Here is a 24,702-nt window from a genome sequence, read left to right on the forward strand (position 1 = left end):
CGGATGCCCTTCCTGACGCCAACCCTTTTTGCCGCCTTTAACGACAAACAGGGAATTACCAGTGAACTGGTCCTCAATTAGCCGACCTCGGAAGGATGACAGGCTGAGTCAACCCCCCTAGCATGAATTCAGCGATCGACCGGGATTCGAACCCAGGATCCTAGGATCCTAAGCCGGCACCCGAGCCACTAGCCCAACACCAGGGTTTAATAATAAAACGTCCAGATAGACGAAAAGAAATGGCAGGTCACGCAGCACGCCGTCCATTAAGCGCTGGAACGCCTGGGCCGCGTTCTTGAGGCCAAACGGCATCCTCAAAAATTCCAACAGGCCAAACGGCGTGATGACGGCCGTCTTCGGGACGTCGGCCGCCCGGACAGGTACCTGGTGGTATCCCCGTATCAGGTCAATTTTGGAAAATATGACCCGTCCCGCCAAACGGGCGGAAAAGTCCTGGATGTGCGGGATCGGGTACCTGTCGGGGGTGGTAGCGTCGTTGAGGCGGCGGGAGTCGCCACACGGGCACCATCCGCCCCCCGGCTTTGGCACGATGTGCAGTGGTGAGGCCCCACGCGCTATTGGAGCACCGCACGATGCCGAGGTGCTCCAACGCGTCGAACTCGGCCTTTGCCACGGCGAGCTTGGCCGGGTCGAGGCGGCGGGCCCTGGCGTAGACCGGCGGGCCCGTAGTGGGTATGTGGTGCTCGATCCCATGCCGCACCGCGACGGCCGAAAACGTCGGCCGCGTGAAGGCCGGGAATTCCGCGAGCAGGCGAGCGAACTCGTTCGCCGTCGGGAGGGCGCACGCCAGTTCGGTCGGCGCGGAGCTGCTCATCGTGCACGCCAGGGAGCTGAAGGTCTCGGCGTTGACAAGGCGACGACGTTTGACGTCGACCAGCAGCCCGTGCGCACAGAGGAAGTCGGCGCCCAGCAAAGCCATGGGGACGCAGGCGGTCACAAAGGTCCACCGAAAGCGCTGGCTGCCGAAGCAGAGGGTGACGTCGCGCGGGCCGAAAGTGCGTATGGCCGAGCCATTAGCAGCGACCAAAGAGGGGCCGCAAACGGCGTCCCGCCTGTCCTGCTCGGAGGCGGGTATGACGCTCAGTTGGGTGCCGGTGTCACAAAGGAAACGCCGCCCGGACGCTTTGTCCCGAATAAAAAGCAAGTTGCCCGAGTGGCCTGCGCTCATGGCTGGGAATGAACGCCGGCCCGGCCGTTTCCCGACTTGCCGAAAGTGCACGGGGGTCGGCACGTCCGAGCCTTGTGTCCGAACCTGGCGTGGTAATAACACCACGCCTGGTCAGGTGGAGGCCCCGGCCGTCGTGTCGGAAGCGGTCGGCGCAGCGTGGCGGCCGCCAGTTGCACCGGCAGTTCGGCCTCCAACCGCGCAGGGTGCTCGGGCATCGTGGGCATCGCCTCGGACGGCGGCGGGCTCCAGGTAGCCGCGCCGATGTGTTGGCCCGCCGAGGAGATCTTATCGGCTTCCCTGGCGAGGGCGCAGGGATCGGTGATCGACGTGCCAGCCAGGGCGAGGCGTACCGGGTGAGGCAGCTGGTGAAGGAACAGCTCGCGGAACAGAAAATCCGGAGAGTGCTCACCGAGCAACGAGAGCATATAGTCCATGCGCTCGGACGGGCGCGTGTCGCCGAGCTCGGGCAGGTCGAGCAGGCGCCGTGCGCGTGCCGCCGGTGAGAGGGCGAAAGCGTCGAGGAGGAGCGTCTTCAGCGCGTCATACTTGTCGGCAGCCGGCGGGTGCTCGAGGAGGCTCAGGGCGCGGGCCGCGGTGGCGGAACCGAGCGCTGCCACGACGTGGTGGAAGCGGGTGTCGTCCGCGGTGATGCCTCGCAGGGCGAACTGGGAGTCCGCCTGGGCGAACCAAACAGCCACGTGAGCCTCCCAGAAGGTAGGCAGTTTAAGAGTCACTGCCGTGTCCATGTCGGTAGGTCACCAGTGAAGGGGCTGCGCTCCAACGCGAGTCGAAAGAATTGACGCGACCAAAGACGGAATTCGTCCGAGTTGCTTTATTGAAACAAAACAGCTCAGGTATTCTCCAAAAGCCCGTTTATCGGGCAGCAATATATATACACATTTATGCCCGGGCGTTTGCCCGGGAAAACCGAGACCGGGCAACCCGGGTGTCAAGGGCGAGTCCTGGAAAGGCGAGTCTGGACATGCCCGGGCGTCCTGGACGCGGCCTGGCAAGTCGAGGCTGGGCGTGCCCGAGCGCTCTGGGCGAGCCCTGGAAAGGCGAGAGCGGGCATGCCCGGACGCTCTGGGCGAGCCCTGGAAAGGCGAGTCTGGACATGCCCGGGCGTCCTGGACGCGGCCTGGCAAGTCGAGGCTGGGCGTGCCCGGGCGCTCTGGGCGAGCCCTGGAAAGGCGAGAGCGGGCATGCCCGGGAAAGACGAGACCGGGCGTGCCCGGGAGGTTCGGGCGTGCCCGGGAACAGCGAGTCCGGGCATGCCCAGGAGAGGCGCGTCTGGGCCCGTCCGGACGAGACCGGCATGGCGATCGCGCCCTGGCCGCGTCCTGGCACTGGCAGGTGCAAGGCGATTGTGTACATTCAGCGGGAACCGCTACAGTATAAACAAATTTTGTATAAGCAGCTAATACCGTGTCCTGGGACTTATGACTCACCATGTACACATCACAGCACGATATTAATGGAGTACATTTTGGTTGTGAGCCATTTCTATTTGCTGTAATTTTCATTTTACATGGCAGGCTAAATGCATCTCTTAATCAACACCATTATGTACTTTGTTTGTACCTTCCCATTCGATTAATACGTCATTAATATGCTTTCATGATTGTTTTCTGTACCGGTAAAGGGGCCGTTTCAGCAGTTAGCAGTTACCGATCGGAACTATTGTGGAGGAATGAAGGACGAGACTCATGCATGACTTTTCTCCCATGCTCTAAACATGTCCTTAGACGTTCCACCAAAGTCATCCTTCGAGTACAAAACACTTCCCGGTCCGCAGAATTAATTTTAGGAATGAGAGTGAACAAATTTGACACAATCATCCGATGAGCGTTCGAAGAAAAAGCTTCTAATGCCGACACATACAGGGATAACGACTTTATGATGAGGGTAATTAGGAGGTGTATTGATATTGCGGTACACTGTTTACTTGGTCACATTTAAAATCTCAAACGTTTATTTAAAAAGTGTGCCATAACCGAATATTTGGAGAAATTCCAGTCATAGTATGAACACGAACCAGATTAGGGTTATGAGGCGGTGTATTGATTTTGCGGTACACTGGTTACTCGGTCAGATTTAAAATCTCAAACGTTTATTAAAAAACTGTGCCTTAACCTAATATTTGGAGAAATTCCCAGTAATAGTATTAACACGAACCAACCGTCAGGAAAAGAAACGGCGAACGGCGTTTTCGCTTGCTTTGTATTTCCTGGTTGTAAATGTAATTGAAATTGTATGTGAAATGTGAATCGTTGGGCGCCATTTTTGAAGTTGAGGTGAGCTGTTCGGTTTTTTATTCTTAAGCGTCAATTTCGCATTTGCACATTACGAACCGAATGTGTAAGTTGTTTGTGCGCTTCGTACATCGTAAGAGATTGTACGTTTAACACTTTTTGTGGCTAGACCCGCTTCTTAGTTTTACTTTAATGTCGAATTGAATGTGGAGAGGTCGATTCTCCTCAGGAATAAAGATAATCATAAATTCAAATGATGGATTAGTGATTTCATGACCGCATGCTCACCACGCATTTAATAAAAGCACGTTTCTGAAGGATTGGAGAAAATGAGAAAGCTAATGGACTTGCTATTGTCATTGCCATTGGCATTGTGTGGAGGCAAACCGGTGGTTACCTGTAATATTTTCCTGATTCTTATTTGGCGGTTTTCTTCTAAAATATCGCAATAGAGAGGAGTTTAACAAGTGGATTTTAGAATGAGATAAACGAGGTGTGACAATAGGCACATAAATCAGAGGTTTTTCTTCATCCACTACAAGCACTGCATCCTTTCTGCAGGAATGTCGCATCTCTTTAACCCCTCCTTCTTCTTCTTCTTCTTAACATTTCTTATTCCTCCTCTACTCTTAACCTGACACTAATGAGTAAGATTTCCGTACTTTTGGTGCTCACCATGTGTAGATAGCCTTAGTCAGAGAGCCTACTACACTCTATTTCAACCCATAGCATACAAAAGGTTTGACCCCCTAGAGTTGTTGGGGGTATCAAGCTGAGTAAAAAAAAGTATGTAAGATTGACCCCCCCTGCTGGAACTAGTCACCAGACCCCCCTAAAATGACCCCAATAATGGGTTATTTCAACCCATCTCATACATGGACCAAATTTGGTTACAATATAGTGTCATGTCAGGACATTACAAAAATGTCAAATCTAACAACTTACCCTGCTGGAAAGGTGATGTTAGACCCCCCGCAAAGTACCCCCCAAAATGGATTATTTCAACCCATCTCATACATGGACCAAATTTGGTCACAATATAGTGTCATGTTAGGACATTACAAAAACATCAAATCTAACAACTTACCCTGCTGGAAAGGTGATGTTAGACCCCCCGCAAAGTGCCCCCCCCTAAAAACGGGTTATTTCAACCCATCTCATACATGGACCAAATTTGGTCACAATATAGTGTCATGTCAGGACATTGCAAAAACATCAAATCTAACAACTTACCCTGCTGGGTAGGTGATGTTAGACCCCCCCCCCCCCGGCCCCAAAGTACCCCTGTTTCAAGCCATCGTTTACATGAACCAACTTCGGTCACAATCATGTCATCAGGATATTACAAATTATCAAATGTAACAACTTAACAGCTTAAGACATGTCTGTACATTGACATACATCATCATTTAATGCCCCTAGTTTAGTAAAAGTATGCAAATGACCTTGCTAGGCCCTCCTTGCTAGGCCCTTGTCGGCTCCTAGGCCGACACGATGATAATTAAAGCAAAAATCAAGTAGGATTCATGTCACACAGTCGTTAAGTCAGGATCCTCAGATTGAACTGCACTACGGTAACATTGGCAGATATTTATGACAGCATCTCACCGCTTCGTGTGCACCGGGAATCGCGAATTACATAATTAGTTCAGTAAACAATATATTATTTATTATAGTTTTGGAGTTCTATTTTTACATAATTACTGTGCAAAAAGTTTACATAAGAGATATGTAATTTTTTTTTACATATGAAATATGTAAAACTTAACATAATTAATTAGTAAAATTTTACATATCAGGTCCTATGTAAATGTTTACATAACAGTTTTGGAGTTCTATTTTAACATCAGAAATGTGTAAAATTGTACACAAGCTGTGTAAACATTTCTCTCTGTGTAGCCTTAATAAACTTAATAAACCACGCTGATGATGATGCTGATGACCACACCAATGACCTATTCCTGTATCATTTATTGTTTTAAATGAATTTTAAAACAACGATAAATCATGATGTCTTCCCTAAAATAAGAGCTCTGTTGCTGACAGGAAGTCATGTTTCGTTTATGTTTGAGTCTTGTGATAATAAATAGTAATCCTCATTGACTGATGGTGAGTTTATATATTTGAAGTATCATGTATTTTGTGTGTAGATTGTTTTGAGGAAGGGTCTAACATCACCCACCTTTTCCAGAAGGGTAACGTTAGATTTGTTATATTTGTACATCGTGACCAAATTTGGTTCGTATATGCAATAGGAGATTGCGGGGGGTCTAACATCACCTACCCAGCAGGGTAAGTTGTTAGATTTGATGTTTGTGTAATGTCCTGACATGACACTATATTGTAACCAAATTTGGTCCATGTATGAGATGGGTTGAAATAACCCGTTTTTAGGGGGGGGCACTTTGCAGGGGGTCTAACATCACCTTTCCAGCAGGGTAAGTTGTTAGATTTGACATTTTTGTAATGTCCTGACATGACACTATATTGTAACCAAATTTGGTCCATGTATGAGATGGGTTGAAATAACCCATTATTGGGGTCATTTTAGGGGGGTCTGGTGACTAGTTCCAGCAGGGGGGGTCAATCTTACATACTTTTTTTTACTCAGCTTGATACCCCCAACAACTCTAGGGGGTCAAACCTTTTGTATGCTATGGGTTGAAATAGAGTGTAGTAGGCTCTCTGACTACCTGGAGTCTTACCTTAAAATACAATATTTTAATACGTATCGCTTTTCTTTTATCATTTATGAGCTTTTTTAAAACTCAACTGGACTACCGTCCAGTTGAGTTCATCACATACTGTCGTCGTCGTCCGTTAACTTTTCGACGTTAACACTTCAGCGTCCACAAATATCAACCGATTCTGATCAAACTTAACATGCAGCATCCTTACCCCAAGGACCAGGGTGGTATTACATTTCAGCCCGATCCGTTGAAAAATGGCGGACTTAGGCGACCATTTTGTTTTTGGTCATGAAAACGACGTTAACAGTAACACCCTAGCGTCCACAAATCTATCTATCTATAATTCCAGTAATCTCTGTACTTCTGTACGTTTGTACGTTTGTTTGTTTGTCTGTGACCGCTGTTTCTCGACAACTACCGGTCCGATATACTTTTAACTTGCCAGGTATATTGCTGGGGACCCGAGGATGTGCCTTTTCAAGGTTTCATATTAATCGGACAATTACTTACCGAGCTATGTCCAAAAAACGATTCAACCAATCAGAGAGCAGCGAACTATCGCGTGTGCCGAACGTGGCGGACACACTCTGCCTCGGATGGCACATTTGAGAGCGTATTCATTTATTTCACGTTTGCAAACTATGTTGGCGTTAAACTATGTTTTAAAACTAATAAAACCGAATTTGCGATTCATTCGCTTTCCTGCGCGTTTGTGCACGCGATGGCGATTTCTTTACCAAACTCCGGAAGCCGTTCGCTTTGGACCAAACCATTGCATGTAAATAGAGGGGGGGGATTGTCACCGTACTCGCAAGCCGTTCGCTTTGGACCAAACCATTTCATGTAAATAGAGGGGGGGGATATAATTTTAGATATAGATATAGTACGGGCAATGCCCTAGTCTATATAATTCCAGTAATCTCTGTGTGTGTGTGTGTGTGTGTGTGTGTGTGTATGTGTGTATGTCTGTGTGTTTGTCTGTGACCGCTGTTTCTCGACAACCACGGGTCCGATATACTTGAAACTTGCCAGGTATATTGCTGGGGACCTGAGGATGTGCCTTTTCAAGGTTTCATATTAATCGGACAAGTAGTTACCGAGCTATGGCGATTTCTTTACCAAACTCCGCAAGCCGTTCGCTTTGGACCAAACCATTTCATGTAAATAGAGGGGGGGGATTGTCACCGTACTCGCAAGCCGTTCGCTTTGGACCAAACCATTTCATGTAAATAGAGGGGGGGGGGGGGGGATTGTCACCGTACTCGCAAGCCGTTCGCTTTGGACCAAACCATTTCATGTAAATAGAGGGGGGGGATATAATTTTAGATATATATCACTTCCGTTTTCCGGTCCGGTCGTGAGAGGACGCTGGCGTCGTTTGCTCGCCGCTTCTCTGACTGGACCATTGTCCGTGTCTTGCTTTCCTGGTGGTCGTGGCGGATTTATGGCCATTGAGTCTTCCTCTGCGCGGTCCCGGCTCTGCTCTGCTGCTCCGGGCTTCACCTGCTCGGCTCCATCGCTGTTTCCTCGGGCCCACTCCCGTTGGTTGTGTCGATTGTTTCGCCTCCTCACCCTTGGCCGCGTGCTCGCTTTGCCTTCGCTCCTGCTGGCATGGCTCTGCGGTACTCTGCCGCAAGGCTTCTCCTGCTTAAAACCCGCTCCACCCCATCATGCATCTCTGCAATCAGATCGAATGGACTCCTGCGTCGACCCAGGTACATTCACCGTGGCTCCGGTCGTAAGTTTGTTTATTTACAATCAGGTCACTCCATCCCCATCCTCTGGTCGGCTCAGCGCACTCCCACTCATCGTCCCAACACACCTGGTCACAACAACGCACAAAATCGCACCTCCTGTCTGCGAACCCTGGCCAAATCACCTGGATTCATACCCGCCGTACAAAACAACATCAAGCTCACCCTGTTCAATACCCGGTCCCTCAACAACAAATGCCTCATCCTGAACGACTACATCCTGGAAAATAAACTGGACTTTCTCTGTCTCACTGAGACCTGGCAACAACCACTGGACTACTACACGCTCAACCTCACCACACCCAATGGATATTCTTACATCAATAAACCACGCTCGGAGGGCCGAGGTGGTGGAATTGCCGTTATTCACCGACAAGACATCAAGACCAACCTCATCTCCATCTCATCTGCTCCATCATTTGAACACCTGGCTTTTAAACTCTCTGGTCACACACAGTCAGTCATGGCTGTTGTCTACCGCCCTCCCAAACCACACCCATCATTCCTGTCTGACTTCTCCTACTTTCTGACCCAGCTATGTTCCCTCTCCCCCTCAATCCTCCTCCTTGGTGATTTCAATATCCACATGGACTCCACTGACTCCACGCTAACCACTGACTTCACTGATTTACTCACCTGCTTTAACCTCACTCAACATGTCAACTTTCCTACCCATAACCGTGGTCACATTTTGGACCTTGTCTGCTCTACTGGACTAATTTTGCACCATCTCTCTGGCTCCGACCTCACTCTCTCTGACCACCTAGCCATCACTCTGACCATCAACATCCCCACCCCAGCACCAAGGCATTATCGCACTATCAACTTCCGTAAGCTAAACGCTTTTTCACCTGCCTCATTCTCATCGACCCTCTCTGAAAAAATGTCCACTTCTCCCTTCGTTGACCTCCACACCCCTTCTGACCTCACTGACTACTACAACCACACTCTCTCTTCCTGCCTTGACCAAATTGCGCCTATAAAAACCAAAACAGTTTCTTTCACCCATTCTGCTCCCTGGTTTACCCCTGAGCTCCGCCTAATGAAAACTCGTGCTCGCCAACTTGAAAGACTCCGCAATAAAACAGGTCTCACAGTTCACTCCCAGGCCTACAAGGACCACATACAACACTATAAAGATGCCCTCTCCCGCGCCCGCTCCGCCTACTACTCTCAAATTATCCACTCTGGCTCCGGAAACCCAAAAGCACTCTTCTCTACAATAAACAAACTCCTCAGCCCCCTGAACACCACCACCCAGTCATTCACAATAGACAACTGCATCTCCTTCCTTTCATTCTTCCAACGCAAAATTGAAAACATCTACAACAGCTTGACCACCGCCGCACCCGCTCCCCCTCAAACCACCTGCCCCCCCTTATCCTGCCATCCCCTGTCTCAATTCTCCCCAGTCTCCCCTACTGACCTCTCTGAACTCCTCATCGGAATGAAAACTGCCACCTGCACTCTTGACCCCATCCCCTCCAGCTTTGTCAAGGCCTCCCTTCCTGCTCTTTCTCCACTTATCATTGCAACAATAAACTCCTCCCTGTCTACAGGCATCGTCCCACCATCCCTCAAAATTGCTGCTGTTACCCCCATTCTGAAAAAACCTGGACTAAACCCTGACACCCTAAATAACTTCAGACCCATCTCCAACCTACCCTTTCTGTCAAAGGTTTTGGAACGCGCTGTAGCCACTCAACTCAAGCATCACCTCTCTGCCAATAACCTGTATGAAACATTCCAATCCGGATTCCGGTCCAACCACAGTACTGAAACTGCTCTCCTCAAAATCACCAACGACCTTCTCCTCTCCTCTGATGCTGGCAACCTCAACATTCTCATCCTCCTCGACCTCAGCGCTGCCTTTGACACCATCGATCACACCATCCTCCTCACCCGACTTGAAACCACCTTTAACATTACCGGCACTGCCCTCTCTTGGATTAAATCATACCTCTCTGACAGACGTCAGTTCATCTCCATCAATAACTGCAAATCCCCCACTGCTCCCCTCCCCCAAGGTGTCCCCCAAGGTTCAGTTCTTGGCCCCCTCCTCTTTATCCTTTACCTGTCCCCCCTCGGTCACTTAATCCGCCGTCATGGTCTCCAATTCCACTGCTTCGCCGATGACATCCAGCTTTTCATCTCCACCAAGTCCATCTCCACCGCCACCCACTCTATCCTGACAAACTGCATCACTGAAATAAAATCCTGGCTTCAAATCAACTTCCTCAAACTTAACTGTGATAAATCTGAAATAATCATCATTGGCCCAAAAACGCTCACCAAGTCCACCCATAACTTTGCCCTCAACATCGACGGTTTCCCAGTGTCCACCTCCCCTCACATCCGGAATCTTGGCATCATCTTTGACCAAACCCTCTCCTTCGACAAATACACTAAACAGATCACAAAGACAGCCTTCTTCCACCTGAAAAACATCGCCCGTCTCCGTCCATCCCTCTCCTCTGTGGCTGCAGAAACCCTCATCCACGCCTTCATCACTTCCCGTCTGGACTACTGCAATAGCCTCCTTTATGGTTCACCCTCAACAATCACCAATAAACTCCAATACATTCAGAACTCCGCTGCCCGTCTACTCACCCATTCCCGGACCCGTGACCACATCACCCCCGTCCTTTACAAGCTTCACTGGCTCCCCATCTCCCAGAGAATCCAGTACAAAATCCTCCTCTTGACCTACAAAGCCCTCCATAACCTGGCCCCATCCTACCTGGCTGACCTCCTCTCCAGACACACTCCCACCCGCAACCTCCGCTCTGCTGGTACCAACCTCCTGACCCCCCCCATCCGGACCAAATTTAGATCCTGGGGGGACAGGGCCTTCTCCATCGCTGCTCCCACCCTCTGGAACTCGCTACCTCACACCATCAGAGACTCCTCCTCACTCACCACATTCAAAACATCACTCAAGACCCACCTGTTCAACACTGCATTCAACATTTAACCCACAGCATCTAACCCCTGACTATCTCCTCTCCTTCTCCCTCCTTTGTGCTTTGAATATTTCCCTATTGATTCTTCTTTTTTTTGCAATTGTCTTTATGTTTTGCTATGCGTTATGTTTTGCACTCTGTCAAAGCGTCTTTGGGCTTCCTGAAAAGCGCTATATAAAATAAATGCATTATTATTATTATTATATATATATAGTACGGGCATGCCCTAGTATTAATAGATTTTGATCAAACTTAGAATGTTTAACCCTTACCACACAAGGTAGGTTGCTATTGCATTCCAACCCGATCCGTCACAAAATGGCTGCCCTATTGTTTTCAGCTCCGAAATGACGTTAAGACTTTAACGTCCACAAATATTTATGGATTTTGATCAAACTTGGTGTGTGAGACTCTTACCACACAAGGTAGGTTGCTATCGCATGTCAACCAGATCTGTCACAAAATGGCCGCCATAGGCCGGCATATTTTTTCAGCTCTGAAACGACGTTAACAATCTAGCGTCCACATATATTGACGAATTTTCATCAAACTTGGCATGTGAGACCCGACCTACTTTAAAGTTGTTCAGTTGAGTTCTGCTTCCCTAGAAGCTCTAGTTATTTATTTAACTTTGTTGAAAACGTCGATTGTAAAAGACGGTTGTGTTTTTATCCCCTTTTGCAAATATACGATAATTTAATATTTCGCCCCTTCATGTTTTTTTTGTTTTCTGTGTACATGATCGAGGCTCGTGTGAGAGCTAACATTAATGACAAAAAAACAAACAGACACGTAAGACATAATAAAGGGAGCTGGAGACAATATTGGGAGAGAGGGGGAAGTACACAAGTACAACATTTGAGAGCAGGGACATCGGGAGATCTGTGGGAGGGATAGGGCTTGGGGGGGAGGACACATGGGAATGGGGCTGGAGCTGGAGACAATATTTGGAGAGAGAGGGGAAGTACACAAGTACAACATTTGAGAGCAGGGACATCGGGAGATCTGTGGGAGGGATAGGGCTTGGGGGGGATGAGACATGGGAACAGAAAGACCACCAACCAGCGTGAAGCCGAGCGAGGTGTGAGGCAGGAGCACCAGCCCAGAGGGGAGAGGTATAAAACACATGGACACAGCTCGGACTTCCAGGAAAGAAGTCGGTATTTCAGAAAAGTAGATCTGGGGTGAATTAACAGGGGTAGAAAAGATCAAGGTTTTGGATGGGGGAAGATAAGAGATGGTGGTGAACAGCTGTTTTAAAGACCTGGAGGGAGGCGTGGGATTGAAGAGAGTGAGGGAGTTTGTTCCAGAGGCGGGAGAAAAGAGGAATGAAAGAGTGAGGGTGAGCAGAGTCATGATTTTGGCAGTTTCACCAGAAGAGGGTTGCTGACCGATCTTGTGCGACCTGCAGGAGTATTTGGGGGACAGAGCACAGACAGAGCTGGGGGGGGGGGGGGGCTAGGCCAGAGAGGAGTCGGTAGCAGACAGAAAGACCACCAACCTGCCTGCGGCGAGTAAGTGAGAGGCCCTTGGAGTTAGCTTCATCGCGGGAGATTCCAATGATTCTGAAAGCTTTGGTTTCAACAGCGTGAAGCCGAGCGAGGTGTGAGGCAGGAGCACCAGCCCAGAGGGGAGAGCAGTACTCCATTGAGCTGCGGATGAAAGCCTTGTATGTGGTGAGGAGCTCAGGTTTGCCAAGGAAGGGATTTGACGACGGAGGATGCCCAGTCGGCGACTGGCTTTGGAGGCCAGATTTGAAATGTGGTTTTCCCAGGAAAGATCATGGCAGATCGTGAGACCCAAAAGCTTGAGTGACAGAACTTCTTGGAGAGGATTGTTGAGAAAATAGATGGGAGGGTTTTCCAGATGGTCTTTTCGGAGAGACATAGTGAGAGTGTGAGATTTGTCAGGATTGAAAGACATGTTCCACTTGTTTGACCAGTCTTTGATTTTGTCCAGGTCTGCAGACTAGTCAGGTTCACTGTTTTTTTGTTCAAATTTTTTGGAGATTACCAAAACTATACATTTTTGGAATATTCAGAGCATGAGGAATCCAAAAATTAATGTTGGCATTTGCGTAGACACCTGCATGGCCGCCATTTTGGATTTTCAAAATGGCCACCATAAAATACATAATTTGCGCTATCTCGGCTTCTAGTCAACCTAGAAACTTATTTCAATATACCCATCCTATGTTTTCTGGGTCAAGAAAACCATTGGTGGGATCATTAGACTTCTAATCCTAACACTTGCTTCACTTTTAGGACTTTTGAGATGAAACTCAGGACAATGATGAAGATCTGTAAAAGCATATTCCTGAACGGTATAGACCGAGTAGATCCTGTGTATAGGACTTATAGTTCAATCTGATACTAACAATGCTGCTTTCTTGCTTTATAAACCCATACCTATAACTTCAAAGGACTTGCAATATCATGTATTATGTAATACAGTTATATCACAAATATAAAGACAATGGTTTTCAATTACCTTTGTTTATTGCTTTTCTATAATCCTGAGCACTATTTTGAGGCCTTTATTGGATTATTTGACCCAGAAAACATAGGATTAGCATATTTAATTAAGTTTCTAGGTTGACTAGAAGCCGAGATAAGTGCAAAATATGTATTTTATGGCGGCCATTTTAAAAATCCAAAATGGCGGCCATGCTGGTGTCTGTGCAAATGCCAACATTGATTTTCGGATTCTCCATGCTCTGATGATTCCAAAAATGTACAGGTTTGCTAATCTCCCTAAATTTTGAACGAAATTATATTTGTTAACATAGTGAACCTGACTAGAGAGTGAGGACGCTGCAGACTGCCGATCTGAGGGATGAGGTATGGAGCAGCAGAGAGTGGAGTCATCAGTAAAGAGATAGAGAAGATTTTCCAGAGAGTTTGAGAGATCATTGATGTTGTTGATCGTCATTGATGTTGTTGATCGTCATTGATGTTGTTGATCGTCATTGATGTTGTTGATCGTCATTGATGTTGTTGATCGTCATTGATGTTGTTGATCGTCATTGATGTTGTTGATCGTCATTGATGTTGTTGATAGTCATTGATGTTGTTGATCGTCATTGATGTTGTTGATCGTCATTGATGTTGTTGATAGTCATTGATGTTGTTGATCGGCATTGATGATGTCAGTCATTCATGATCATTGATTAATTCATTGATTGATTGATGTCAGTCAATCATCATTCATTGATGATTGTCATGTCGTTGAGAGAGTCATTGATTTGTATCATGTTGGTGGCTAAATATATGTTTTTACACCTCCAGGTAGTTTGGTGGAGAACTGCGGCAGAAATGTTATCCAAACGGAGCTGCCGTTCCGGAGTGTCACCTTCATCCAAGAGAATTCGATCTGACGCTGATTCTGATGCTGATGGTGATGTTGCTGACGCTGCTGAAAATGAATGTTCCTCAATGGTTGGTATAAATATCACTAAGTAGATATCGAGGAGGTTCCCCTCCACCCCCCTTTGCCCTCTATACTTCAACATTGGGATTCACTCAGGAGAAAGAATAATTGTTTTCTAACCTGTTTTTTTTAGGAACTGTACAACTCTGGGGTCATCAAATCGATTTACCTTCGGAACTTCATGTGTCATGCGAGCCTGGGGCCGTTCAACTTTAACTTGCATGTCAACTTTCTTGTTGGAAACAATGGAAGTGAGTGTTCCTGGACATACACCTTTCTGAGTCCATGATTGTCTCTGAAACGTGGGCAGCATGTGCAATGCATGGCTGGCTCACCTCTTATTGCTGGAAAATATGCTGAAGTATCACTCACTTAGTGGGTTGTTTTGCTGCCTTGATACAAGGAGAAGGTGAAGGAGAATGGAGAAGGCAACGGCTGCTCGAGTGAGATGTGCATGGAAGAAGTTTCGGGAATTGAGTGGCGTGCTGATGATGAGGGGAGTGTCGTTGAAGCTGAAGGGAAAGGTGTATGCTGCATGTGTGAGAAGTGTTATGATTTATGGGAGCAAGACATGGGTAATGAACGTGTAGAGCAGCAACGAAGGTTGGAAAGGGTGGAAATGCGAATGGTTCGACGGATGTGCGGAGTATCGTTGAGAGAGAGGAAGACAAATGATGAATTGCGAAAGATGATGGGAATAGAGCCTGTGATTGATGCTGTGAAGAGGAACAGGTTGAGATGGTTTGGTCATGTGTTGAGGAAGGATGAAAGTGACTGGTTGAGAAGAGTGATGGAAATGAATGTAGAAGGAAGTAGAAGACGGGGAAGACCGAGAAAGACTTGGCTAAAGATGGTGGAAGAAGAAATGCGGGCAAGGGGGTTAACAAGGAGAGATGCAGAAAATAGGGCAAAATGGAGAAGATTGTCATGGGGACCGCAAGGCTAACCCCCGCTCTAGCAGGGAAAATGGCCTTTTAAAATGCATGTTGTTGTTGTTGTTGATACAAGGATCTAATTTGGAAAGGATTTGCTCGCTCCGATTTGGTCTGATCTGTTTTCCCCACGTTATTGCTTTCTTTTTCTCACGTTGCCTTTCCTTTGCCAATGCTTATTCGTTTGGGGGATGGGAGTTTCAATCAGCATTCCCTTCCCTACTATGAACTTGAGAATCACAAATTGTGCATATTTTTTTGAGCTGCCTTCGCTTCTCTAGTTTGATTACCACAGCAGGGGAGTCCAAGTGCAAGCTGGTGTCTTGGTTCTGCTTTGATAAGGCCAGAGGGGACATTAAGTTAACTGCTCTGCTGTTAGCTAATTTTGCTTTAACAAATACAGACCCTGAGTGACTCAAATTCAGCAGGGGAAATTTGTGGATGGAATGAGAGCATTAACCATGAGTCAGGGGAGGGGGCAGACTTTCTTATTGGTGCTAATTGTTCTATATTTGTACTATTTCTTCGTGCCCTCCTTAGAGGAGACTATAGGTTTGCTCTCTGTCTGTCTGTCCCACCTGTGGTTTCCTAGAAATACCCTTTAACATATTGAACTGAAAGTTGGTACATGGCTTTATAATAAGTTGCATAACAAATTTAAGTTTTGGGGCATTCCGCCCGTTTTTCATGGAGTTATGCCTTTTTTGGACTTAGAAAATATCACATATTATACGTGGGTCAGTTTTCTTTGCTCTTTCCCCTTACAGTTTAACATATTAAACTGAAACTTGCTGCATGGCTTTATCATAAGTTATCGAACAAGTTTGAGTTTCAGGGCATTTCATCAATTCTAAAATAAGCTGAAACTTAAAGGAGAACGGACACGACCAAAACAACTTTGCAGATTTCGAAACATAAACATATGTTAAACACTTCTATTGAGTTCATTTCACAAATATCTTCGCGGTTTTATTAGAATTTGTCATAATATCGCCGAACAAGCAAAATCAGTTTTGTCAAAACCGCAAACCGGAAATGACGTTTGCGAAGTAACCCAGTTTTTCGTTCTTAAAGCCTTGTTGGCTTCGTGACGATCAGAACATCGCTTTGTTTTCGTTACGATCAGTTGGGATCATGCCCAGTCGTTGTGTGGCTGCTGCTAGTGAGTGCCCGTACGTGCGGGGAGGTAAGTACGTGGACATACGTACGTTGACGTACGTACCAAAAATAAGGCCTCACTGTCCGGAAGTTCGCATATCGCAGTTACGATTAATCGCAAATTAGTTTTAATGGCCAAGTATTCAATTTTCAAACCGCGAGACAGAAACAACAAACACACGCGGTTCCTTCGCTGTCGCTTGACCGTACGTGCAAATAAAAATTAAAACTTGCATCGTTCCTTCGGTCTTCGCACTCGTCCTTCGCCATTCCTTCGCTCTCGTCCTTCGCTGTTCCTTCGTTCATGTACAAAACGTATGTGTTTGCTAAATAAATGGCCATAACTTGGTAACCACTTGTCCGATTAATAGCAAACCTTGAAAAGGCACATCCTCAGGTCCCCAGCAATATACCTGGCAAGTTTCACCTAGATCGGACCAGTGGTTGTCGAGAAACAGCGGTCACAGACATACACACAGACAGACACACAGAGATTGCTTGCATTATCGAGAGTGCTATAATGATACAATTACAACTGATACACCTGCAGTGCTGCACTAAGTCAATAAAGTCGTATTTCGTTTCTGTGTTTCTATCCATTTCTTGCCTCACGGCACTGAACATTAATTAAATATTAGTTATGTATTCCATTGACCAGAAAAAAACTTTTTCAATTAAAAAAGAGACATAAAAATGAATACCATTCAGTATTTTGGAGGCGCCAGAGATCAAAATCGATCGCCAGTGTGTCTGTGTCCGACGATTTCTCTTCTTCACTCGCTGGACGGTATGGTTCGAATCTGTATGGGAGAATAGAGTGTGATTCCCCAAGATTATTAACTTTCTCTTCATTTTCCGCATCAGATTGGTCAGAAATATCGCTGATATCCAGACTTACGCAACTATCGGAGTCGGTGTCTGGCATTGTTTACTATTGCGCAGTCACATCAGCTTCCTCCGATGACGTCACGATGATGATGATAGTCATCACCAGATGCTGGCCGGCGTGAGAAATCGTCTGCTATTGGCATTTTAAAACTCGGATATCTCTCGATTCACGCATGCTAGAGCAACAATTTTTGCGCCAAACTTAATCTTTTTTGTTGCTACAATTAATTAATCTTAAGCATTTGATGTCTATACTCATGTCCGTTCCCCTTTAAAAACCATTCATTGGCACCAGTATGGGAAAAGCATTCCCTTTTTCAGGCAATTTTCCCAGCTAGAGCGGGGGTTAGCCTTGCATGACGATCATGATTCCCTTTTTGAGGCAATGTTTTTACGGCCGGATGCCCTTCCTGACGCCAACCCTTTAGTTGCCTCTTATGACACACATGGATACAGTGTACCTATTCTAAACTGGGGCACGTTCATCCCAGCAAGCTGGTACTCAATTTGCTGACCTTGGAAGGATGACAGGCTGAGTCAACCCATCTGACATTAATTCAACGATCGATCGGGATTCCAACTCAAGAAACTGGGATCCCAAGCCGGCACCCTAACCGCCAAGCTAACACCAGGCTAACACCACCAGTATGGGACATGTAATGCAATGCAATTCTCATTCTGTTTGAATAGTATACGAAAAGATCGTTCCGTTATTGAACAACGTACCTTTGTCACGGACATTTAAGAATTTTTTTTCATTTTTGCACAGAATTAAGGTGAAATGTAACAGTTGATTGACATCTAAAATGAGTGGAGGCATATCCATTGCGTTCACGTCAAATTTTATTTTCTACTTTCTTTTCCCATTTGCTTGGTGCAATTGCAGGTGGAAAAAGTGCCATCTTTACAGCCATTATGATTGCTCTCGGAGGTAAAGCAAACATTACAAACAGAGGAACTTGCATCAAAAGCTTCATCAAGCATGGCCAAAGGTGAAAACTCATTGATACTCGTTTTGTTTAATGTATTTATGATTCCATTAAGCATTTAGTCTTGGTGTCCGTGGTGTCCTGCCTTTTGAAGAAGAAGCCTAAAGCTTTTCATTGAGTTTGGCCAGGATTCGAACACGGGACCTTTTGCAACCGAAGTGAGAATCATACCCCTAGACTGCCAAGTCATATTTGTACATTTTTGTTTGAACATAAATGTTCATTTTTCTATCACCCACATTTTAAATCTGTGGCAGATACATTACACGACGTTTGCCATTCGATTGCGACTTCTAGCAAAGAAAGAAAGAGAGAGCGAAAAAGAGTTAATTTTCACTTATGAATGCTGTTTCATTAGAAAATAATCCTTTTTCATGTTTGAGGCAGAATTGAAAGTGCTACCAATTGGCTAATATTATGAGTTGGTGATACCGGGAGCCATAAGCGATCTCTGATCCCATCCTCTAGTTCTCCTTGTACTTAAAGCCTCCGTTGAACACAAGTTGGTTCGTGTATTTGTACTTTTTACTTTGTATTCACGATTGGCAGGGGACGGATGGTGAGAGGGGTGGGGGGGAGGTGTGTGTCTGGTAATATAGCTCAGAGGTAATGCTCACCTTTTTACTGTTTAGTCTGGGTTATATTACAGACTGCACATATAAACTTTATACGAATGAAAGTGTTGGATCGATGTGTGTGTGCATCATCCTTCAGAGATACATTAACCTGTGTGTCCTCTCTCTCTCTGAATTGCTTGTCGGGGGTAACACTGTACCCCGAGGTATTATGTAGTGTGAAACGAGCGGGGGTTTATTTAATTGCGGAATAAACATTCTAGTCATAGTTTAGGTAACAGTGCGTGGTCAAAGGTCAAAAGTGTTGTTTACTGATACGTCTTTTTCCTAGCCGTAACGTGTGGATTCGTTGAGCATTTTTCCATTGTGCAGCGCAACGGGAGTTGTGATTTCAGTTTAATTTCTTTGCAAACCTCAAACAGCGCGCTTGATCTTGATCTTTAATTGAAGTGGTCGACAGCGTCGCTTACCCTGGCTGGACCATATACTCATTCATCGCAAAATCTTATAAATCAAGAAAAACACGGCAAACAGCTTCGGAAACTGGCTTCCCCAGGGGATGCGGCCACTGTAAAGCAAAGCATTGTGGGTCAAAGTCTATTGACGGAATGGTAATCACAAATGTAGAGTCTGGTATTGCACCAGAATTCCCTGGGGAAGCTCGCCACAGGTTAAGCAAGCCCCAGAGTAGCGAAACCGATGTCAAAGGAGCGGAGGGGTAAAGAACCGTGGGGCAAGCCAGTAAGTTTACATGTCAGTGTAAGCATGTGTGGTGTGAAATTGCTATTTGTGTTTTTGTTTCACCAACTGTTCTAGCATTTGTGGCGATCAATATGCTGGCACTACAGCATAGAACAATTGGCATTTGGACATGTTCGTACAGTCAATACTTTTACAAGCCCATTTTATTTGACATAAACAGTAACCTGATAATACAAGGCAAATGTGATGTTTCTCAGCTTTGCAGAAATCTTTATTACCCTGTGCAATCGTGGGCCTGATGCTTACCAGCCAGAGATCTATGGGAGGTTAATAGTAGTCGAAAACCACATCACTCGGGAAGGTCATCGCCAGTACAAACTGAAGAATGATGCTGGTGAGCCACGTCTGTGATATCATTTCTGTTTTTGAAACAAACAAAATGGTTCTGCATCTGTTTTGATTTGTGAAGTGATAAAAACTTTTGTTTTCTTTTTTTATTATAATTTTTTAAATGATTTTCTCACTTCTATTTATTTAATTGCGTTTTACACACTTGGTTACTGAATGCAGTTTTTGGAGATTGCTTGTGCTCAATAACCTACTTGATGAATACCCCCTTATTCCTCTACCCTTTTGTCCGCCATTAAATTGGCATCAAAGAGAAAGTTGGAGTTGCACACTGGGAATGTTCTGGTTTTATTTATTTATTTATTTATTTTATTTATTTTAACAACGAGCTAAAGTACCTGGCATTGCCAGGCAATGCGGATTCGCTTTGTGATGGGGATATTGAGGAGGAAGGTGGGGAGAGGGGAGGATGAAAAGGGAAGGGAGGGTGGGGTGGGCAGGTAAAGGGGAGGGCAAGGGTAGGAGGGGAGGGATTGGGAGGAGGTGGAGGGAAGGGGAGATAGGGAAAAGATGGAGGGTTGGGGAGGAGGTAGAGTGAATGGAGAGGAAGGTGGAGAGTAGGGGGGAAGGAGAAAGACAGAGGTGTGGGGCAGAGATAGAAGGGTGGAGGAGAGAGAGACAGAAAGAGGGGGGGGGGGGGGAAATAGAGGGAAAGGACAGGGGAAGTTAGCAAAGAAAATACGTTATGCCGAATGACCACGCACGCATTAAACAATACTGCACTGGGATTTTGGAAGTACCAGATACGCGTTGTCGGGTGCCTGTTCTTGGTTTTGCATTTTTTCTTGCGAGGTCATAGAGTGGTTGGTCCACTACCAACACAGGGATTTGGTGTGGGTTGAGGTGCTCAGTTTCACCAGTTCCATTCCATGTCGAATCATTTCTCGATTGGCTGCTTTCTCATGGGAACGTGGCAGGAGGGTTTCAATGCCTTTTTCCGGTTGTCCAACATCATCTGATCGAGCAGCATGGAATGAAGACCACATCGCTGGAGTGCCTTTTTCTGTATCAGAAGCCACATATAGGGTGTCATGTACTGCAGTCATCCATGCCTGTTCATGCTGTTTCTCCTCATCGAATGAACTCCTTGCCACTGGCTGCACATCGTTTACTGGAGGTTAGGTGACAATATTTCGGCCCACAGGTGGTACAAATGTATACGAAGAAGGTAGGATGGGTCCACTGCTGCCTGCTCCGGTTTTCTGTGAGTTGATTCGTAGACATTCTTGGTCCAACCCAGGCTTCTGTGATGAAGGAAGCTGAAAAAATGAAATCCCAGTTCCATGGAAGGATGAGCTTGCAGTGCGTGATGTGGGATTGTGATCCAAGTTATCCAGGGCTGCAGCTGTGAAAATGTGCTGACGCAAATTTGTGGGACAGACTATATCAGCATTGTTCCTTGTTTGATCTGCAATAGCCTGTGCAAAGCTAACTTAAATGGTGAGGACTTTCTTATATGACACACTTAGAGCATACTTGTGTAGTAGTTCTTTCAAATTCTTGCTTCTTGTTTGGGAATGCAATTTGAGGGCCAGGAACACTGCAAGTGGAGGCTCACAATTCAAGTTCGCAGAAAGAGAAGTCATATTTAGCATGGCCACCTGACTCACAGAGAGGATCTTCCTGGAATTCTCTTGTTCTGGCGATGATTTGGGTCCTGCGTGGAGTTGACGGAAGAAATACTTCATACGTTGTGGAACAGATGATTCTTCGCAACCATTGGCAAATGAACCATCAAACCTGAATGCAGTGTCATGATCCAAAACAGCTTTACGGAGAATCGATGCTGCCATTAGTAATGTACGTGCTTCCTCATCTGGTGTTTGAGTTGCATCTGATATGATCTTTCCAGCCTTCTTCGAACAAACGATGAAAACTCGGTCTCGGATACCTTTCTCCTCTGTCAAATTCGGGAAGTGTTCGAGGACTGTTTCCTTTAGGCGTTCCGGTTCACGGTCTCTGGATTCCATGTTGTTCTAATCTCTCCGTCATCATATCTGTCAGATCTTGCAATGCAAAAATTATACGACCTCCAGCGACTTCTTCCTTTATGAATTGGAGCAATTCATTTTCTGTTGTGGCCTCAAGGTTTTTGCCAGCTGTGTCTTGTTGACAAATCGCGTTGCAACGGCGGGTGAACCCTGTGTAACAATTCTGATGATACTTAGCTTCAATGGCAACCAGATCGCCTTCTGCAAGGAGTGGCATGATACGGTCTTCCGCCAATGCGACTGCCTTGTCATGTATCTGTTTGGTGAGTTTAAGCTTCTGGAAGAATGGTCTGCTGCATTTGTTTCGTCACCACAGAAGAGACACATATTACGATTAACAGCTGCACTTGTTCGTCGGGATCTTTTTCTTGCAGGAGGCAATCCTTCATCGCGACGTTTTTTTGCATGGTCAAGTACTGATGCCCTGTAAAGCTGACGCCATGATTTGTGCCAGGATGCATGATTCTTCTGCATGGATTCTTCATCTGGAAGTTTTACATCTGGGTGGGGAACAGCACCAATTGGTCTGAACTGACTTACAAGGCTGGTGATTTCTGTGTAGGCTCCCTCTCTACGACTGGCGGCTGGATTCGCAAGAGGACAAACAAGCCCTTCCTCAGTTTGTTTTTGGCACAGAATGCAAAACTGCCATCTCCTTGTCCCAGCCATCTCAGAAACGACCTGGAAAGGCAGAAAGAAAAAACGATATTAAATAACTGCCATCTTGATGCATAAAAATGTTGGGTTCATGAAGGGACAGAGAGGTTATTCTTAAATTTTTCTGCACTGCACTGAAAACTCCCATTTCAGCTTCTCAGCCATCCATGATATCTGAAAGCTGGAAAGAGAAAGTGACCAACATAATGAAGGGTTTTCTTTGGTTTGAGTTTGGCCAAAGATAGACCATCCCCACTCGTTGACACGGTTAAAAAATAAAAATTACATGAGTGCTTGACACTCGAACCAAAATTGTTCTATAGGCCCTTACCTTCAAATTGGTACTGAAAACGAAACTTTTGCATCAATTTGAAATGATTGAGTGTCCGGGCACCCCACTATTGAGTTTGGGGCAAGTAGCGTCACTTCCTGGTGTACTTTGCGTTCCAGTGATGCCACAACAACGGCACCATTTTCTCGCCGCACTCAGCGGGGCATCCCTAAGGAGGAAGTTCTTCCTCACCATGGAATGCTAAACAAAGAATCGTTTCTCGGCAGCTGAATTTGTATTCGCATAAGTAAGGTTTGTTTGTACAATAACTCTTCCTGTGTGGTCAGTTGTAGTTTTATTATTTTTCCAGCATGATGTCCAATGTGGTCTGATTTTGAGCTTTGACAAGGCCTCGTACTTACATTTTCCTTATCTTCAGGTAAAATCATTTCCATCAAGAGGCAAGATTTGAATAGCATACTTGACCACTTTAACATACAGGTGAGTGATTTTTATCCCTACGCTTTTTGAAAAAAATTGGGGGAGGAGGGAGATAATCCACTTTGTCCGTGTCCATCACGCAATCTCCACAAAAAATGGTTGTACAGAAAAATTATGCAATTACGGACACATATTGAAACATTTTTATGCCTCTGCCGACAAAAAAGCCGGAGGCATTATATTTTTGGGTTGTCCGTCCTTGCGTGATAGGTTTTCATTCCCACGATAATTTCAGAACAGCTGAAGGGATAAAAGTCAAACTTCGTACAAGTATGTAGAATGATGTAAAGATGAACTGATTCAATTTTGCTGCCAAAGGTCAGAGGTCCGGAAATAAATAATTGTTACCGAGCTAACTTGTAAACCAGTGATGGGATTTTGACCAAACTTAGTACAAGTATATATTATGATGCAAATATGACTGATTAGATGTTGGGGTCAAGAGGTCAAAGGTCATGTTAAGTAAAAAGAAATTATGTTGCCTCGCTAATTTGTGAACCGGTGATTGGTTGTTTTTTTTTAACCAAACTTGGTACAGGTCTATATTGTGATGCCAAGATAAACTGATTAGATTTTGGCATCAAGAGGTCAAAGGTCAGTGTCTGTAATAGGTTTTTATTCCCGCGATAAATTAAGAACGGCTGATGGGGAAAAAAGTCAAACATGGTACAAGTATGTATAATAATGTAAAGATAAATGGATTTGATTATGGGGTCAAGAGGTCAAAGGTCAGAGGTCCCATTAGGTAACAATTCTGTTACTGCACAAGGGAACCAGTGATGGGAGTTTGACCAAACTTGGTATAAGTATATATATAAGACAGGGAGCAAGGCCTGATTTGATTAGACAATCGGGAACAAAGTTCTCAATGATGGGGTTCCATTTTACCATCAGTTCAAAGGTTGAAACGCTCATTCTTTTCTTTTGTCAGATCAGACTTGTGCCCATGGCATCGTATTACACATTTATTTAGATTTTTTGAGTCCAGGCATCAAACTCGTATTTTCAGGTTTCTCCCATCCAACAAGGATTGGAAACAGGAATTTAGAATGAATATAGATCAGACCACTTAGCATAAGAATGACATTAATTAGCAACAATTATACCTTTAATTAGAATAATGAGTACAAACACAAGTTGTCAGAAACAAAAGAGGACCATACATGTAACAAGAATCAACTACTTAAGAATGAAAATAAATCAGACTAAGGGTCTCAAGAATCTTGTTAAAGAAACTGGCAGTGGCTGTAATATTGGAGAACTTTGTTCCCGAATGTCTAATTATATCGTGCCTAGCTCCTTGTCTATATTATGATGCAAAGATGAACTGATTAGATTTCAGCGTCAAAGGTC

The 24,702-nt window shown here is 45.5% G+C and overlaps 1 protein-coding gene across 2 annotated transcripts in view; it reads left to right on the forward strand.

Annotated features, from left to right (window-relative positions):
• The first annotated feature begins 3,416 nt into the window (after positions 1-3,416).
• The window catches only part of SMC6 (structural maintenance of chromosomes 6), a 203,192-nt gene continuing 181,906 nt past the window's right edge, over positions 3,417-24,702 (forward strand). For both annotated transcript variants that reach the window (XR_013622661.1, XM_078773238.1), the window contains exons 1-6: positions 3,417-3,483; positions 14,136-14,285; positions 14,411-14,528; positions 18,142-18,247; positions 19,779-19,915; positions 23,288-23,349. Coding sequence is in view for 1 of the 2 variants with exons in the window: in XM_078773238.1 (XP_078629364.1) it covers positions 14,163-14,285; positions 14,411-14,528; positions 18,142-18,247; positions 19,779-19,915; positions 23,288-23,349 (546 nt within the window). In the remaining variant the exon portion in view is untranslated. The remainder of the gene's footprint in view (positions 3,484-14,135; positions 14,286-14,410; positions 14,529-18,141; positions 18,248-19,778; positions 19,916-23,287; positions 23,350-24,702) is intronic.

This window comes from Myxine glutinosa, chromosome 2, assembly GCF_964187855.1.
Source record: "Myxine glutinosa chromosome 2, kmMyxGlut1.1, whole genome shotgun sequence".
In the NCBI taxonomy this organism is placed as follows: Eukaryota; Metazoa; Chordata; class Myxini; order Myxiniformes; family Myxinidae; genus Myxine; species Myxine glutinosa.